This window comes from Drosophila navojoa, chromosome 4 (assembly GCF_054131105.1).
Source record: "Drosophila navojoa isolate 15081-1374.11 chromosome 4, UAZ_NAV_1.0, whole genome shotgun sequence".
NCBI lineage: Eukaryota > Metazoa > Arthropoda > Insecta > Diptera > Drosophilidae > Drosophila > Drosophila navojoa.
Window position 1 is genome coordinate 4,433,606 of NC_142892.1, and position 17,169 is coordinate 4,450,774.

The 17,169-nt window shown below is 44.0% G+C and overlaps 2 protein-coding genes across 6 annotated transcripts; both read left to right on the forward strand.

Annotated features, from left to right (window-relative positions):
* Window positions 1-25: 25 nt before the first annotated feature.
* dlt (codanin-1 like protein dlt) lies at window positions 26-5,870 on the forward strand. Its single transcript, XM_018101597.3, has 2 exons — window positions 26-166; window positions 2,024-5,870. The coding sequence occupies exon 2, from the start codon at window positions 2,130-2,132 to the stop codon at window positions 5,784-5,786; it is 3,657 nt and encodes a 1,218-aa protein (XP_017957086.1). The 5' UTR covers window positions 26-166; window positions 2,024-2,129; the 3' UTR covers window positions 5,787-5,870.
* alpha-Spec (alpha spectrin) lies at window positions 26-16,921 on the forward strand. 5 transcript variants are annotated; one of them, XM_018101592.3, is made up of 8 exons: window positions 26-166; window positions 6,485-10,603; window positions 11,194-11,271; window positions 12,155-14,078; window positions 14,139-14,742; window positions 14,945-14,974; window positions 16,051-16,651; window positions 16,721-16,921. In XM_018101592.3, exons 2-8 carry the CDS (start codon window positions 6,614-6,616, stop codon window positions 16,847-16,849), a joined length of 7,356 nt encoding a protein of 2,451 aa, XP_017957081.1. In that variant the 5' UTR covers window positions 26-166; window positions 6,485-6,613; the 3' UTR covers window positions 16,850-16,921. The 5 variants fall into 5 exon arrangements, with proteins under 5 accessions (XP_017957081.1, XP_017957082.1, XP_017957083.1 ...); XM_089260522.1 differs by lacking the exon at window positions 26-166 and adding an exon at window positions 6,119-6,136; XM_018101593.3 differs by lacking the exon at window positions 14,945-14,974.
* The last annotated feature ends 248 nt before the right edge of the window (window positions 16,922-17,169 follow it).

A 17,169-nucleotide genomic window follows, 5' to 3' on the forward strand; every position in this document is an offset into this window, starting at 1 on the left:
ATCGTCAGTGATTTCGACCCCACCTCTAGTACACCACATTCAGTAAAGTATTCCCGTGCAGTTCGTGTGAAATTTAAAGCGCTGCGTAAAAAATTAAGAAAAAAGTTGAAAATCAATAGTTAAACCAACAAATTTCTTTGTAAAGCGGTTGAGCAAGGTCCAAAGTGTAAGTTACACATAGTTTTATTTGCACAATTATCGACCACATAGCTTTAAATTGCATTTGAAAATCGGCTTGCGTGTGTGTGTGTAGTGAAAATTTTTCGGGTCAACGCCACACCCTCGTTTTTATACCGAGAAAATCTAATTATGCTTTCAAAATGTGCACAATGCCACTATTAATTTGTTAAAAGATTACTGAAAGTGATTTTCATACATTACTTCCATTTGGAAAGTGTGTAATGAGTGTAAAATTCTGTATCTATGCTGCATATGAACATTTTTTGAAGCACGTTCATATATATGTGTGTGTGTGTTGTGTATACGTCATCGGGTTGTGCCGCAACTTCAGTTGAGAGAAAGCGAGAGAGATAGAAAGATGGAGAGCAGGCACGGATACAAGCAAAAGAGATGTATTTTGGTGTTGTTTTAAAAAGATGGCAACCCCATTATTTTGTTTGCCTCCTATTTGATTTTCTCAATACCTGTTTGTAATAATGAATGTCCTTGACACTCTGGCCGTCTTGTTTATATAGGATCAAGTTGCGCAATATTGTGTGTAAATTGCCGGTACGGTAAAAAAGATAAAAGCAAAGAGGAGATATACATTTAAAAAATGTATAATTTTATAGCGCTAATTGGTTATTTTTTTTTTAGTTTGACATTCAAAATATCCATTCATTGCTCATAATTCCAAGTTGTGCGCATTACGTCATCCAGCTATTTCTGATAGACACTTCAATTAATGTATGTATGTATGAATGTATGTTGCCGCCGCTTTGCTGTACGGCACTCATGTGTGAGGTCTGTCTCTGTGTTTGTATTTAAAAAGAGAGCACGTTTGCTCTTCTCGCATTCCAAACAAAAATGTTCAACGGTGATATGGAGTCTCGAACCTTTCCCCCTCTCAGTTCATCTATCTCTCTCTTTCGCTCTCTTGGTGAATGTTGTTTTTGTTTATTATACCACGCCATAAACAGTTACAATTGCCTTCAATTTGTTTGTATTTGCTTAAAAGCGTGTGTGTATGTGTGTATCTGTATACGACTTTTGTATGGCTGCTTTCAATATACAAACCCCGAATCCGAGCCTAGGGTAAATTTTCTCCTTCAATTTCCTGCCGTGCATTAGGGCGATGGCGTAAACGAGTCGCGTGACAATATTAAATTTTGATATTTGTGTATTTGTTTGTCCAACCCTACTATAAGACTACTCCCATGGCTGATGATGTCATTTAAGTAGAGCCAATTGAAAATGTTTTTTCTAACTACTGATTTCAGCTCTCTTCAAATTCTCTTATTAGAAAATTATCCGTATTCTATTAATTAAGAATTTGAACTATATGTTAAATACTGGGTCTATAAAATAATTTCTAATGGTTTTGTATAAAATCTATAACAATATTCTAGCTTTCCCTATTAATATTTATTTACTAACATTTATTTATTGAAATGATATAATAGTAAAAATAAATCATTAAAAAAGTTTACCTTTGTGATTTGTTTCTATTTAATTGCATGTAAACAGAATTTAATTCTATCTTACCTAATTTAATATACACTATATACTATTTAACTATTCTAATTAATTTTATATATAATTTGCTCAAGTAAAGCCTAGCGAAATTTCGGCGTAAATCTAAATTTAGTTCGTTCTTTAAAAATAGTTTCGTTACTTTTGTATGTGTGAGTGTAAACAAACAAAATAAAAACATATATAATAATAATCAGCAAATAATGAAGAAGAAATAAGTGGCAAAATTAAAAGTCTCCAACAAATCAATAAAAATAATCACAATGAATGAAATCAAGACAAATACAAAAGCGTACAAGCAAAATTTCTCTTCTCTCATCTTCCGTTGCAGGAACGGGGCCTGAGGGAAAGAGAGAAAAATGTTTTGTTAGAACGAGCGCTTGAACGTAATATATACAAAACCCTAGCGACACATATAAATAAAAACAAAGCAGAGAATGGAGCAAGCGGAAGAACAGGAATTGGAAATGGAGCCGGAGCAGCATTTAAAGCAGCTACTAAATAAACTTGAACCTATCGAATTGCATCAACTGCCAGAAAAGTTCAATGCTTACTTTCAGCAAGAGCAGAGTGGTCTAGAAGATTTCGCCATTTATTATTTGGCAGCACTACGCCAGCACACAGAGCAGCATTTTCGTAACAGTTTAAGCAACGAATCGGAGACGCCCAAAAGTCAAACGCCTGTTCGCCAACAAAGGCCACCAACACAAACAGATCAGGAACTGAATGAATCTCAACTTAGTCAACTGAGCATTGGCAATGTGTCCACGCCTGTGCGACAGAATCCACACGGACGTCGTTCCACTGGTGGTCAATTTAACAGTACACCGCATAGCAACGAACGATCCACGAATCGCAGTGGAGGAGGTGGAAGCGTTTCCGGTGGCAGCTTTTGTCTAGGTGACTTTTTGGTCAATACAACGCCCAATCATGGCCAACAACGTGCAAGGAAGAAGCCGCTAACGCCACAGTCCAATACCGCCCAAGATTCTGCACACAATAAATCTCAAAAACCACGACGACGTGTGGTTCCCATGACAATCAGCAAGAATGTGTCTTCGTGCAGCTCCTTTGGCGACACCAGCTCGTTTAGCAACGAGAACAATTTGTTGCGTCTGTCGCAGAGCTGTGAATTGGATCGCAGCCAAGGCGCTGAACTGGAGTTGGAGGCAAGGAAAACATTGCTCCTACGCAGGCAGGAAATCAAAAGTGAAGCGCCAGTTGAACAGGAAAGAGACCGAGAAAGAGAGCAAGCAATTCGACCTTTAGAGCCAGTCAGCTTGGAGGATGTTAGCCAATCCAAAAGGCTTCAAGTGCTAGCTAGCATTTACTCATTACTCATGGATTTAAATCTAGTTCCAAATGTATTGAGTGAGATAAGCTTTGTGCTACAATTACTCAATATACGCAACATCGAGGCTGATGCGAGTCCAACAAAGTCTGACTTGGATGCACCTCTCGCCCTATTAACGGGCTACAAGGAATGCATTTACTTTGCCGTTCAATTACTGGAGCAACAGCAGGGGCTGCTTTTGCAGCTGGATCGTAAATCTTTGGGTGTGCTGCTCCAACACGAGCGTTTGTCTCTGCTCTCTAAAGGGATGCAGGAGCAACTGGAACTGGCCTGTCAACAGAAACAGCAGTTAAAGAGCAAGCGGGAACTATTTCCCGACACCCAAAATCCTCAGCAAAATGTCTACTACCAGCACGAAAAAGATTCTCGCGATAATTTTCCAAGCCAACACGAGTTCGGTGCATTTAAGACCCAGCGAGATCTTTTTTACAAGGCGCTCAAGCAGTGGGAGCAACTACATCTTAATCGCGTCTTCTGTTTTGGCAGAGATTTGGGTCAATGCGTGCGAGAGATCTTCAGGCAGTCTGAGCATGCTGTAAATATGGCGCACTTTGCCAAACTGTTTGTCAGCCAGCTGCTCATGTCCAGTGGTGAGACGCACGAATCACCCGAGGAACTGGGTCTGAAGCTTGACCAGCAGCGTCTCAACAGACTGGCTCAGCGTCTAATTACCAGCAATTCAAGCGTTGAGGATCAGTTTCCACGCACGCAAGCCTTCTTTCGTGATTTTATCAGCGAATGTGGATCCTTGGCATTTCTGGTACAGCTCCAGCTAGCGCTCTATGTCCAATTGTTGCGTCATAATGATTCCAGTTTTGAGTTGCTGCCACTTCAAGCCGAAGACGAGGACGATGGCGAGGTGGTTCAATCTCCGTTCATCGTACGACCACAGGCTCTTGCAGAGTTGCTCATGTTGGCTAAATTTCTAGGGTATGTTTGCGCCTTCCCTTACAATCGATCGCCCACTGCCTATGCCTGCCCACAACAACTGCAGCTGCGTCGCCAGTTCCAGCCCCCATTTGAGATGCGCACCCATCTTGAGCGAGCCATGCGCCAGGACAAACTACTCATCACGTTGCCCTGGCTGGTGCAGTATTTAGCCATGTTAGATGTGGTCACACTGCAGCTACCTGCTGCGGCGGCTACGCTGGAATTGCTCTATGCGCTGTATGAAGGCGTGGTGGCTAATCAAAATCCGCAGTTCTTTATTATACGTATCTGCCTCGGTTGGCTATTGGAATCTCAACCAGCGCTCAGCAGTGGCTACTATAGTCAAAGGAGCGCCAAATCCTTAAGTGGAGCAAGTGCAGCATTGGTCGCCGATTGTCTGCATAGTCTGAGCATTTCGTATAAGGGACAGGCAGCAGCACTGCTCGAGCAGCTCCTCCCAGTGGCTTGCCCCTTTCTTCATGAGTTTTGTGTCTCCATTACTCCCTCGCAGCGACAAGTTCAGCGAAATGGACGCTTTCGTTATATAACCACTCGACTGGAACAGCTGAGTGGAAGCAAGAAGTTGCAGTCTGCTCATAGTAAACCAGAGGAGACTCCAGATCCTTTGCAGACTGTGGAAACTATGACATCGGAGCAAAAGCAACGCAAATTGGTGGACGCCTTTTTACACTCACAGAATGCGTCCATGCGACGTCTATTGGAGTTTGTTACAGAGCGCAGCTTTAAGTGTGTGGTCAAGGATGCTCAGCAAACAATACTCCTGCCCTCCAAGGCTGCAGCCGATGCGCTTGTCAATGGGATTACGTCCACGCAGCAGCAAGAGGTGCAGCGTGAGCTGCAACGCATTTATCAACAGGCACGCACCCAAGCCTCTCAGCAATGGGCGGAGCAAGTGCCTGCAATGTTAGAGAAACGCATCGAGCAATCTTTAATGGCTCTGTTGCCCCTTAACACCCACGAGGTAGTGCGTCGCACTTATAGCCATTTGATTAGGCAGCAGGCTCAGCCACAAATACAGCAGTGGCTAGAAGAGAACGTCATACAATCTAATTTTTACCACGGTGATTTGCAGGAGGTGGCCATCAAGGTGTGTCGAGCGAATAAGAATAACAATCAGGCTACCAGCAGCAGTGGAACTTCCAATGAAATGTGCCTAACCGATGCGAATGGACTTAGTTTGTCCGGGATACTACATGAGCTCCAGCAATGGGTACACTGCCTCAGCTTGAGACCCGAATTTTTGTGTTATATGAGTGATTTGCAGGGATTGCTCGGAAGGACGAAAGAGGCCGTTCAACTTAGGCAACTGCCCAGCTATTTCTATCATCTGATTGGATCTATGTTGGTGCGCCTGTTACAATTACTCATATTCCGTCAGCCCCATTTGTTAACCGAGGACGTCATCAGTACTAGCTGCAAGGTGTGGCTAACACCTCAAGTGCGTGGCACTGATGAGGCAATACCTGCCTATTTCGAAAGCCTGCTCAGCATCAGCTTTGTACAGGAGCTCAGCTCCAATCCTTCAAGCTTCCAGCTGCTCCACCATCTGCTTCACTCTATGCTGGAAGCTCGCGTGCTCGGCATCGATCACCTCAATCAGTTATTTTTGCCACTGTTCAAGGAGAATTGGACTCCGCCTGTGTGGAGTGCGCTGTCACAGGTACTCCATCAATTGTCCAAAAATCACTCCCATAACGATAACAGTAACGTCGACGACGACGACGACGGAAAATCGCATTTGTTTATGGAAGTTTTAGCGGATTTGTCCCAAGATTTGGATAGTTTTTAAGCTTAAAGTTATTATTATGTCATTCTTTGCATTTATCATAAAATTGTTAGTTGCTGTGAATAAACTCTATTTTTTGCACAAGCATTTCAGCTTTTCTTTTTGTGTGTGCTGTAGAAAATCGATAAGATAAGAGCGTCGCTTATCGATCCACGAATCGGCCGATTACGTCAACTTGACGAATTTGACGTTGTGAAATGAAACACGATAAATAGGTGTGTGTGTGTGTGTGTGTGTGTGTGCGGTCACTGGGTAAGCAGCGGAACAAACATATAGAAACAGTCAGTAGTTATCTTTGGTATGCCTCAGATTAAGAACATTCCAGCATTGGTAGAGCTTATATACGATAAAGGGTATGTGTATATGGGTAAAAATTTTCTTTCAGCTAATTTAGCATTTAATGCAAATGTGTTGCAAAAAGAAGGCATTGAGATGTTCCAGTTTAGCTCAGGTTTCAACCACTGTGCATGTGAGAAGTGCGTAATGTGTTTGTATGTATTCACGAAAGCTATGTTTTGTTTTCGCTATCTCAGTTCCTCTCTGTCTCTGTCTATGTCTGTGAGTGTATTTGTATGAGTGTGTCATTGTGCTAATTTTGTAAAATGCGAACGCTGATTATGCAATCGACGGGGATTCTCACTCTTTCTAAACCCAATTGAAATTAATTGTTGCTTACTCTCTTTTGTGCTATTCCATTTCAGTTGTGCACGGGCGAACTTTGGCAGACATATTTGATGAGCAACCAGGCAGCAGTATTAAATTAAATTAAAGAATCACTACCAACTACGAACGAATATTAAACTTAACGAACTTAACGAAAAGAACCCAGTATGGAGAATTTTACGCCAAAAGAGGTGAAGATCCTCGAGACGGTCGAGGATATTCAGGAGCGTCGTGAGCAGGTCTTGTCGCGTTATAATGAATTCAAAATCGAGACACGACAGAAGCGTGAAAAGCTTGAAGATTCGCGTCGCTTTCAATACTTCAAGCGGGATGCCGATGAGCTTGAGTCCTGGATACATGAGAAACTTCAGGCAGCCAGCGAGGAAAGCTACCGGGATCCAACCAATCTGCAGGCAAAGATTCAAAAGCACCAGGCATTCGAGGCTGAGGTCTCCGCGCATAGCAATGCGATCGTATCGCTGGATAATACCGGTCAGGAGATGATCAATCAGCAGCACTTTGCATCGGAGACTATTCAACGGCGTCTGGATGAACTGCATCAGCTATGGGAGCTATTGCTCAGCCGTTTGGCTGAAAAGGGCCTGAAGCTGCAGCAAGCGTTGGTCCTCGTTCAATTTTTGCGTCAATGCGAGGAAGTTATGTTCTGGATCAAGGACAAAGAGACCTTTGTGACTGCTGATGAGTTTGGTCAGGATCTCGAGCATGTCGAGGTGCTGCAGCGTAAATTCGATGAGTTCCAAAAGGACATGGCCTCGCAGGAATATCGTGTTACGGAGGTCAACCAATTGGCCGATAAGCTTATCCAGGATGGCCACCCAGAGCGGGACACCATAACCAAACGCAAGGAGGAACTAAATGAGGCTTGGCAACGTCTGAAGCAATTGGCCATTGTTCGCCAAGAGAAGCTCTTCGGTGCCCATGAGATTCAACGCTTCAATCGTGATGCGGACGAGACTGTCGCTTGGATTGCCGAAAAGGATGTGGTTTTGTCCTCTGATGATTATGGACGGGATTTGGCCAGCGTACAGGCTCTGCAGCGCAAGCATGAGGGAGTTGAGCGCGATTTGGCTGCTCTGGAGGATAAGGTCTCCACCCTAGGTGCTGAAGCACAGCGTTTGTGCTCCATCCATGCGGATCATAGCGATCAGATCAGGGATAAGCAGGCAGAGATCGCCAACTACTGGCAAAGCTTGACTGCTAAGGCCCGAGAGCGCAAACAAAAACTGGACGAGTCTTACTATCTACATCGTTTCCTGGCCGATTTCCGTGATCTGGTATCGTGGATCAATAACATGAAGGCCATCATATCAGCCGACGAGCTAGCCAAGGATGTAGCTGGAGCTGAGGCTCTGTTGGAGCGTCATCAAGAGCACAAAGGCGAGATCGATGCACGTGAGGATAGCTTCAAATTGACTACCGAGTCGGGCAGAAAGCTCTTGGAGCGTGAGCACTATGCTGCAGCTGAGATTCAAGAGAAGTTGGCTGCACTGGAGAACGATAAGAGCTCGCTGCTGTCTTTGTGGGAGGATCGTCGCATTCTGTACGAGCAATGCATGGACTTGCAACTCTTCTACCGAGACACTGAACAGGCCGATACCTGGATGGCCAAACAGGAGGCTTTCCTGGCCAACGAGGATTTGGGAGACTCCCTCGACTCTGTGGAAGCTTTGATTAAGAAGCACGAGGATTTCGAGAAGAGTCTGGCTGCCCAGGAGGAGAAGATCAAGGCGCTGGACATCTTTGCCACCAAACTCATCGATGGTCAGCATTATGCCGCCGATGATGTGGCTCAGCGTCGACAGATGCTGCTTGCTCGCCGCGCTGCACTGCAGGAGAAGTCTGCGAAGCGTCGCCAGCTGCTTGAGGACTCGAACCGCTATCAGCAATTCGAGCGCGACTGCGATGAGACCAAGGGTTGGATCAGTGAAAAACTGAAGTTTGCCACGGATGATTCTTACCTGGATCCAACAAATCTGAATGGCAAAATGCAGAAGCACCAGAACTTTGAGCACGAGCTGAATGCAAATAAGTCACGCATCGAAGACATCACCAATGTGGGCAGCGAGCTGATCGAGAAGAAGCATTATGCAGCGGATCAGATCAATACGCGTATGCAAGAGATTGTTGTGCTGTGGGAGACATTGGTGCAGGCATCCGATAAGAAGGGCACCAAGCTGAATGAGGCCTGCCAGCAGCAGCAGTTCAATCGTACCATTGAGGACATTGAACTGTGGCTCAGCGAGATTGAGGGCCAGCTGCTCTCCGAGGATCATGGCAAGGATTTGACCTCTGTGCAGAATCTGCAGAAGAAGCACGCTCTGCTCGAGGCTGATGTTATGGCCCATCAGGATCGTATCGAGAACATCAATGTGGCAGCTAATAAGTTCATTGAATCTGGACACTTTGATTCCGATAACATTCGCAACAAGGAGGGAAATCTTTCGGCACGCTATGCTGCTCTGGCTGCTCCAATGGCTGAGCGCAAGCAACATCTGTTGGATTCACTGCAGGTGCAGCAGCTGTTCCGCGACTTGGAGGATGAAGCTGCCTGGATTCGTGAGAAGGAGCCAATTGCAGCCTCGACCAATCGCGGTCGCGATTTGATTGGCGTTCAAAATCTGATCAAGAAACATCAAGCTGTTCTGGCCGAGATTAACAACCATGAGGCGCGACTCCTCAACGTCATTAGCTCTGGCGAAAATATGCTTAAGGATCAGCCATTTGCCAGCGAGGACATTCGTCAGCGTCTCGAAGCACTGCAAGAGCAGTGGAATACCCTCAAGGACAAGTCGAACCAGCGCAAGCAGGATCTGGATGATTCGTTGCAGGCACATCAATACTTTGCTGATGCCAACGAGGCGGAGTCCTGGATGCGTGAAAAGGAACCCATTGCCACGGGCAACGACTATGGTAAAGATGAGGATTCATCAGAGGCACTTCTCAAGAAGCACGAGGCCCTTGTCTCTGATCTGGAAGCCTTTGGAAACACCATTCAGGCGCTACAGGAGCAGGCCAAGAACTGCCGGCAACAGGAGACGCCCGTTGTGGACATTACTGGCAAGGAGTGTGTCGTTGCTCTCTACGATTACTCAGAGAAATCACCACGTGAGGTGTCCATGAAGAAGGGCGATGTTCTCACCCTCCTGAACTCCAACAACAAGGACTGGTGGAAGGTGGAGGTCAATGACCGTCAGGGTTTCGTGCCCGCTGCCTACATCAAGAAGATCGAGGCTGGACTCAGTGCATCGCAGCAAAACCTGGTGGACAACCATTCGATTGCCAAGCGCCAGAACCAGATCAACTCCCAGTATGATAATCTTCTAGCCCTCGCTCGTGAGCGTCAGAATAAGCTCAACGAGACGGTGAAGGCTTATGTGCTGGTCCGTGAAGCCGCAGATTTGGCTCAATGGATCCGCGACAAGGAAAATCATGCCCAGATTGCTGATGTGGTTGGCGAAGACCTGGAGGAAGTGGAGGTGCTGCAGAAGAAGTTCGACGATTTCAATGATGATCTAAAGGCCAACGAAGTGCGTTTGGCTAACATGAATGAGATTGCCGTTCAGCTGACATCGTTGGGACAAACGGAAGCGGCTCTGAAGATCCAAACCCAGATGCAGGATCTTAACGAGAAGTGGAACAATCTGCAAACGTTGACCGCCGAGAAGGCTAGCCAGTTGGGCTCCGCCCATGAGGTGCAGCGTTTCCATCGCGACATTGATGAGACCAAGGATTGGATTGCCGAGAAGGCGAATGCCCTGAACAACGATGATCTTGGCAAGGATTTGCGTAGCGTCCAGACGCTTCAGCGCAAACACGAAGGTGTTGAACGTGACCTGGCTGCCCTACGTGACAAGATTCGCCAATTGGATGAGACCGCAAATCGCTTGATGCAGTCGCATCCGGATACCGCTGAGCAGACTTATGCCAAGCAGAAGGAGATCAACGAGATGTGGGATCAGATCATCACCAAATCGACAGCCCGTAAAGAGAAACTTCTCGACTCTTACGATCTACAGCGATTCCTCAGCGACTATCGCGATCTGCTCGCCTGGATCAACTCGATGATGAGTCTGGTTACCTCCGATGAGCTGGCCAACGATGTAACGGGAGCCGAAGCCCTTATCGAACGTCATCAGGTGGGCTTTTGTTTTAATTTTTTTTTCAAAATTAACGTTTATTATTTTTTCATTTTCCTTGAGTTTTTATTTTTTCAATGAACGTTGTAATCCATTTGTATATATATCGATATATGTAATTAACTTCAAAATCGTTTGAGTATTTGCTGAAAGCTTTTTAAACTTATCAATATACCTCGATATATATATAGTTGACTGCAACGGATTCTTGAAACTCTGACTATCTGAAGATATATTTAATTTTGTAATGTATGGAACCGTAATATGTTAAATGAATATTATTATGGTTCCATTTCCCTTCCCCCGTTGAATATTTTCATTTAATTCTGATTATCTCTGTGCATTCTTTTGTTTTGTTTTGCGGGGTATTGTCAATGTCGTCAATGCCTCCACCCGAAACCAAATCTTAAATCACGTCATCAATCCAATTAAATTCAAACTCTCAACTCAACGTCTGCTGTAATCAACAACAACTATAACAACAAACAAACAATCAAACAACAACAACAATAATGGTTCATGGTTCATGACAATATAAACATATACTATATGCATCCCTGGTATTATTTCTCATCTTTAAATACACACAGGCACATCGTGCTGAAATTGAGTTCACGCTGGGCAGCAGCTCCGCCCCAGCCGCAGGTGCATCACTATCCGGCGACGAGGTAGTTGTTCGTAAGCCATCATCATCATCGACATCAGCAATATGATCATCATCATCATCAATATCATCATTATAATATATATCTCACTTAGCCATATAATCCCGTGTTTATATATCATTGTGCGTTCTATGTTCTTACCTGTTCTTCTTTTTGTATTTTGAACGATTTTTTGGCTTTCGTCACAAAAGTTCGTTCGGCTAAAGCTTTCACTAGAAAACGCTCTCCTCTCTATGACTCTTCTGGCTATTCACAATGTTACCCTTAGAGAAACCCACTTGTGAATCGGCAGAGAGTTTGAAAATTGAATAACCCGTGTTCTGTATTTATACACAATTGCTCATAAAATAATACTTAACATTCTGAAATACTACGATAAACACATCTCTGGTATACAAGAACACCCAAATCAATCATATAATCCTCTCATTTTCAGTCATCATCTCGTATGTTATTGATAATCGCCTTTAAGGACTGCAGACTAAGACAAGCTAAAATTATTTTCAACAAATTTCTAGACAGCTTAACATACAAACAATTCGTTTCACCAAGAATTGGTTCAATTGAACGAATCCTTCTTGGCTGACTCGATAGTTTGTATCGTTGATGAGCTGCGACTCCTTAATGATCTACTGATCCAATCACCTTCTGTATAGCACCGATAAATCATCGACTCGCAGTCACCTTGCATATCATCATGTCAAACTTATGTTTCTGTTCGCCGTATTTGGTTTTTTTTGACTAATCTGTATTAGAAGCTGCAACGAATACAACAAACAGCCAATTAAAATAATTTCTTGTTGTTCTAACCCGGCGTTTATACCTTACCAAAATCTAAGATTTAACTAAAGCTTAAAAACTAATGCATTTTATTTATAATATATAGGAACATCGCACGGAGATTGATGCCCGTGCTGGCACTTTTGGAGCCTTCGAGCAGTTCGGCAATGAGCTGTTGCAGGCTAATCATTATGCTTCGCCCGATATTAAGGAGAAGATTGAGGATTTGGCTAAGGCACGCGAAGATTTGGAGAAGGCCTGGACCGAGCGCCGTTTGCAGCTAGAGCAAAACCTCGATTTGCAGCTCTACATGCGCGACTGTGAATTGGCTGAATCCTGGATGTCTGCTCGCGAGGCATTCCTCAATGCTGATGACGATGCCAATGCTGGTGGCAATGTGGAGGCGCTGATCAAGAAGCACGAGGACTTCGATAAGGCAATCAATGGACATGAGCAGAAGATCGCTGCATTGCAAACTGTTGCCGATCAACTGATTGCCCAGAATCATTATGCCTCCAATTTGGTAGATGATAAGCGCAAGCAGGTGCTCGAGCGCTGGCGTCACCTGAAGGAGGGCCTCATCGAGAAGCGTTCCCGGTTGGGCGATGAGCAAACGTTGCAGCAATTCTCACGCGATGCCGATGAGATCGAGAACTGGATTGCAGAGAAACTGCAGCTGGCAACTGAGGAAAGCTACAAGGATCCAGCAAACATTCAGTCGAAGCATCAGAAGCATCAAGCCTTCGAAGCGGAGCTGGCTGCCAATGCAGATCGTATACAGAGCGTGCTGGCAATGGGTGGCAATTTGATTGACAAGAAGCAGTGCAGCGGATCGGAAGATGCGGTGCAGAAGCGTTTGACTCAAATAGCTGATCAGTGGGAATATTTGACCCATAAGACGACTGAGAAGTCGTTGAAGCTAAAGGAGGCCAACAAGCAGAGGACGTATATCGCTGCTGTCAAGGATTTGGATTTCTGGTTGGGCGAGGTCGAGAGTTTGTTGACCACTGAGGATTCTGGTAAGGATTTGGCATCCGTACAAAACCTAATGAAGAAACATCAGTTGGTCGAAGCGGATATCGTTGCGCACGAAGACCGCATCAAGGACATGAACAACCAGGCCGATTCCTTGGTCGAGAGCGGTCAATTCGATACTGCTGGCATCCAGGAGAAGCGTCAAAGCATTAACGAACGCTACGAACGCATCTGTAATCTTGCTGCCCATCGTCAGGCGCGTCTCAATGAAGCGCTGACTCTGCATCAATTCTTCCGCGACATTGCCGACGAGGAGAGCTGGATCAAGGAGAAGAAGCTGCTCGTCGGCTCTGATGATTATGGACGCGATTTAACTGGCGTTCAGAATCTGAAGAAGAAGCACAAGCGCCTCGAAGCTGAGTTGGCCTCCCATGAGCCGGCTATACAAGCTGTTCAGGAGGCCGGCGAGAAACTCATGGATGTTTCCAATTTGGGTGTTCCCGAAATTGAGCAACGTTTGAAGGCCTTGAATCAGGCTTGGGCAGAACTCAAGAATTTGGCTGCCACACGCGGTAAAAAGCTGGATGAGTCGCTCACCTATCAACAATTCCTGGCCCAGGTCGAAGAGGAGGAAGCCTGGATCACCGAGAAGCAGCAATTGCTCTCTGTGGAGGATTATGGTGATTCGATGGCAGCTGTCCAGGGTCTCTTGAAGAAACACGACGCTTTCGAGACGGACTTTGCTGCCCACAAGGACCGCTGCTCGCTAATCTGTGAGCAGGGCAGCGACCTGGTCGAAGCCAAGAATCATCATGGCGAATCCATTGGACAACGTTGCCAGCAGCTGCGCAACAAGCTGGATAACTTGAATGCTCTGGCAGCTCGTCGCAAGGGCGCCTTGTTGGACAACTCGGCGTACTTGCAGTTCATGTGGAAGGCGGATGTTGTCGAGAGCTGGATCGACGATAAGGAGAACTATGTGAGATCCGATGAGTATGGACGTGATTTGTCCACTGTGCAAACGCTATTGACGAAGCAAGAGACATTCGATGCAGGTAATAGAAGTCAATTCACGACCCGATGATAAACGATTACTGAATATGAATCCTTTGTAGGTCTCAATGCCTTTGAACAGGAGGGCATTCACAATATTAGCGCTCTGAAGGATCAACTGATTAATGCTAATCATGCTCAGTCGCCGGCTATATTGAAGCGTCATGGCGATGTGATTGCACGTTGGCAGAAGCTGCGCGATGCATCGGACACGAGGAAGCAACGTTTGCTGGCCATGCAGGAGCAATTCCGCCAAATCGAGGAACTCTATTTGACATTTGCCAAGAAAGCTTCGGCCTTCAATTCTTGGTTCGAAAATGCCGAGGAGGATCTCACAGATCCTGTTCGCTGCAATTCGATCGAAGAAATACGCGCGCTGCGTGATGCCCACGCCCAATTCCAAGCGTCTCTGTCATCGGCCGAAGCGGACTTTAAGGCATTGGCAGCACTCGACCAGAAGATCAAGAGCTTTAATGTTGGACCAAATCCGTACACCTGGTTCACCATGGAAGCTCTTGAGGAGACCTGGCGTAATCTGCAAAAGATCATAGAGGAACGCGATGGCGAACTTGCCAAGGAGGCCAAGCGACAGGAGGAGAACGACAAGCTGCGCAAGGAATTCGCCAAGCACGCAAATCTCTTCCATCAATGGCTAACCGAAACAAGGTGAGTGAACGACTCCATTTCTAGCCCTGTCTAGTGTTTTTTACTATTGGTGTCGGTATCCTCATTCCTTCATCCAATTCAATTAAATTCAATTCTTGTTAACGAAAACAACTCTTGTGGTCACTCTCTCTGTGAAATCTCGCGTAATTTCGTTAAATCTCAAATAATTTCGTAACTGAAATGCTCAATTCTGTTTTTCTAGATATTATATGCTGGGTTATAATCGTCAAGGGTAATTAAGAAGAAACGAGAGGGACATCTGCAACTCTGCGTTGAAATTTCCTTAGTGTTTCTCTTCATTTGTTTCTCATCATTGTTTTGTTTCCGTTTCTATTTCTGTTTCTGTCTGGCTAAAAGTTTAACCGCTGCGTTGCTCAACTAACAGCAAAAATTAAAAACTTGTATATGGAGTTAGCTTCTAGCTTCTCCTATACTCTGTACATATATACTTAACTTAGAAAATCAAAGATATTATATTTAATGCAAAATCTAGTTCTAGTTCAAGCAGCATTTAGCATCGTTAAATCAAACGATTTCTTAACTATCGATCAATTTAGCGTTCGATTCAGTCCAAATTCTCTTTCTAACTTTTGTTTTCCTTTTACAATCAATAAATAAACAATTTAAATGCAGCATGTAAAAAAGTAGCATAAAAGAAAACAACAGTAGTAAAAGCGAATTTTGCATTTAACTTTTTCGTTTAATTAGCTTTAACAGAATATATGTTGGCTTATTTATGTTTAACTCGCTTCATAGTGATGTTTTGCCTTAATTAGTTGCTGAATATAAATATTATAAAAAAATGTTTTTTGTTTTTGAGCGCAGAAAACTTTTTGAAAATAATCTAGTATGCCAAAAGTTTCCTCCTCCTTCCACATTTAATGAATTCAAAATCATTTTTTTAATAATTGGCTTAAATATTAGATATTTGTAAATGCCAAAAGTTTTTTTTAATTACAAAATTTAATTCAGAAAAGCCAAGCGCTCTCTGCTTAACTTTTGAATGTCTTTGCTGACGAAGTTTTAGAAAATTGTTTGGCAAAACTTTTTAAAATTCGTACACACACTCGTAAAACCGACTACTACACCTGTATATATCAAAGGACAACAAAAAAGTATTAGAAGAATTTAAAAAACAATAAAACTGCCGCCCCTAACCACAGACCTCTAACAAGATTTGCTTTTCTTATATGCATTATAAACCATTATACAATAAAATTTGTATATTTAAAAAATGCTTTGTGCTTTACTAATGAAACGCTTTTCTACTTTGAACACAAAAATTTACAAACAAATTTTGCGAAACAGAACTTCGATGATGGAAGGCTCTGGTTCATTGGAGCAACAACTGGAGGCGCTTCGCGTCAAGGCCACAGAGGTGCGTGCCCGTCGTGTGGATCTAAAGAAGATCGAGGAACTGGGCGCCCTATTGGAGGAGCATTTGATTTTGGATAACCGCTATACTGAACACTCGACTGTGGGTTTGGCCCAGCAATGGGATCAATTGGATCAACTATCGATGCGTATGCAACATAATTTGGAGCAACAGATACAGGCACGCAATCATTCGGGCGTCTCAGAGGATTCGCTCAAGGAATTCTCCATGATGTTCAAGCACTTCGACAAGGATAAGAGCGGCAAATTGAATCATCAGGAGTTCAAGTCATGCCTACGCGCCCTTGGCTACGATCTGCCTATGGTGGAGGAGGGTCAGCCAGATCCCGAGTTCGAGGCCATTCTCGATGTTGTCGATCCCAATCGCGATGGCTATGTTTCCTTGCAGGAGTACATTGCCTTCATGATTTCCAAGGAAACAGAGAATGTGCAATCCTACGAAGAAATCGAGAATGCTTTCCGCGCCATCACCGCCGCCGATCGTCCCTATGTTACCAAGGAGGAGCTCTATTGCGTAAGTTTCGTTGGATATACCCATTTATAAATGACAATTTATTAAATGTATATTCTTTTACTACTTTAGAACCTTACCAAGGACATGGCCGACTATTGTGTTCAGCGTATGAAACCCTTCTCCGAACCGCGTTCTGGCCAGCCCATCAAGGATGCTTTAGATTACATAGATTTTACGCGAACGCTATTCCAGAATTAAATTTCGATGCGCCTGAGAAAATGTCTTACAATATATTTCTAAACAAAAATATACACATATATATTTACACGATTATTTTCGATGATAATTTTCTAGTAATTAAGTCTAACAGAATGCAATTTATGCTTATTTAAGTAAAAATGACACAATGAACCCAAAAAACATGAACAGAAGCTGACATAAGCTATATAACAATAATCATTTATACTTTCTACACATAGCTGACAGCTATAGAACTTTATATATTGGTAGCTTTTGCATTTATGTATTTGTCTTTATATAGCCCAAAAACAAAAAACCTAAAAAATATCTTGAACTCT

Coding starts and splice junctions, on each gene's coding strand:
- dlt (XM_018101597.3), top strand. CDS start 2,130: ATGGAGCAAGCGGAAGAACAGGAATTGGAAATGGAGCCGGAGCAGCAT.
- alpha-Spec (XM_018101592.3), top strand. CDS start 6,614: ATGGAGAATTTTACGCCAAAAGAGGTGAAGATCCTCGAGACGGTCGAG. Junction 14,079..14,138: donor GCAAGAGACATTCGATGCAG/GTAATAGAAGTC, acceptor AATCCTTTGTAG/GTCTCAATGCCTTTGAACAG. Junction 14,975..16,050: donor CTGGGTTATAATCGTCAAGG/GTAATTAAGAAG, acceptor TTTGCGAAACAG/AACTTCGATGATGGAAGGCT.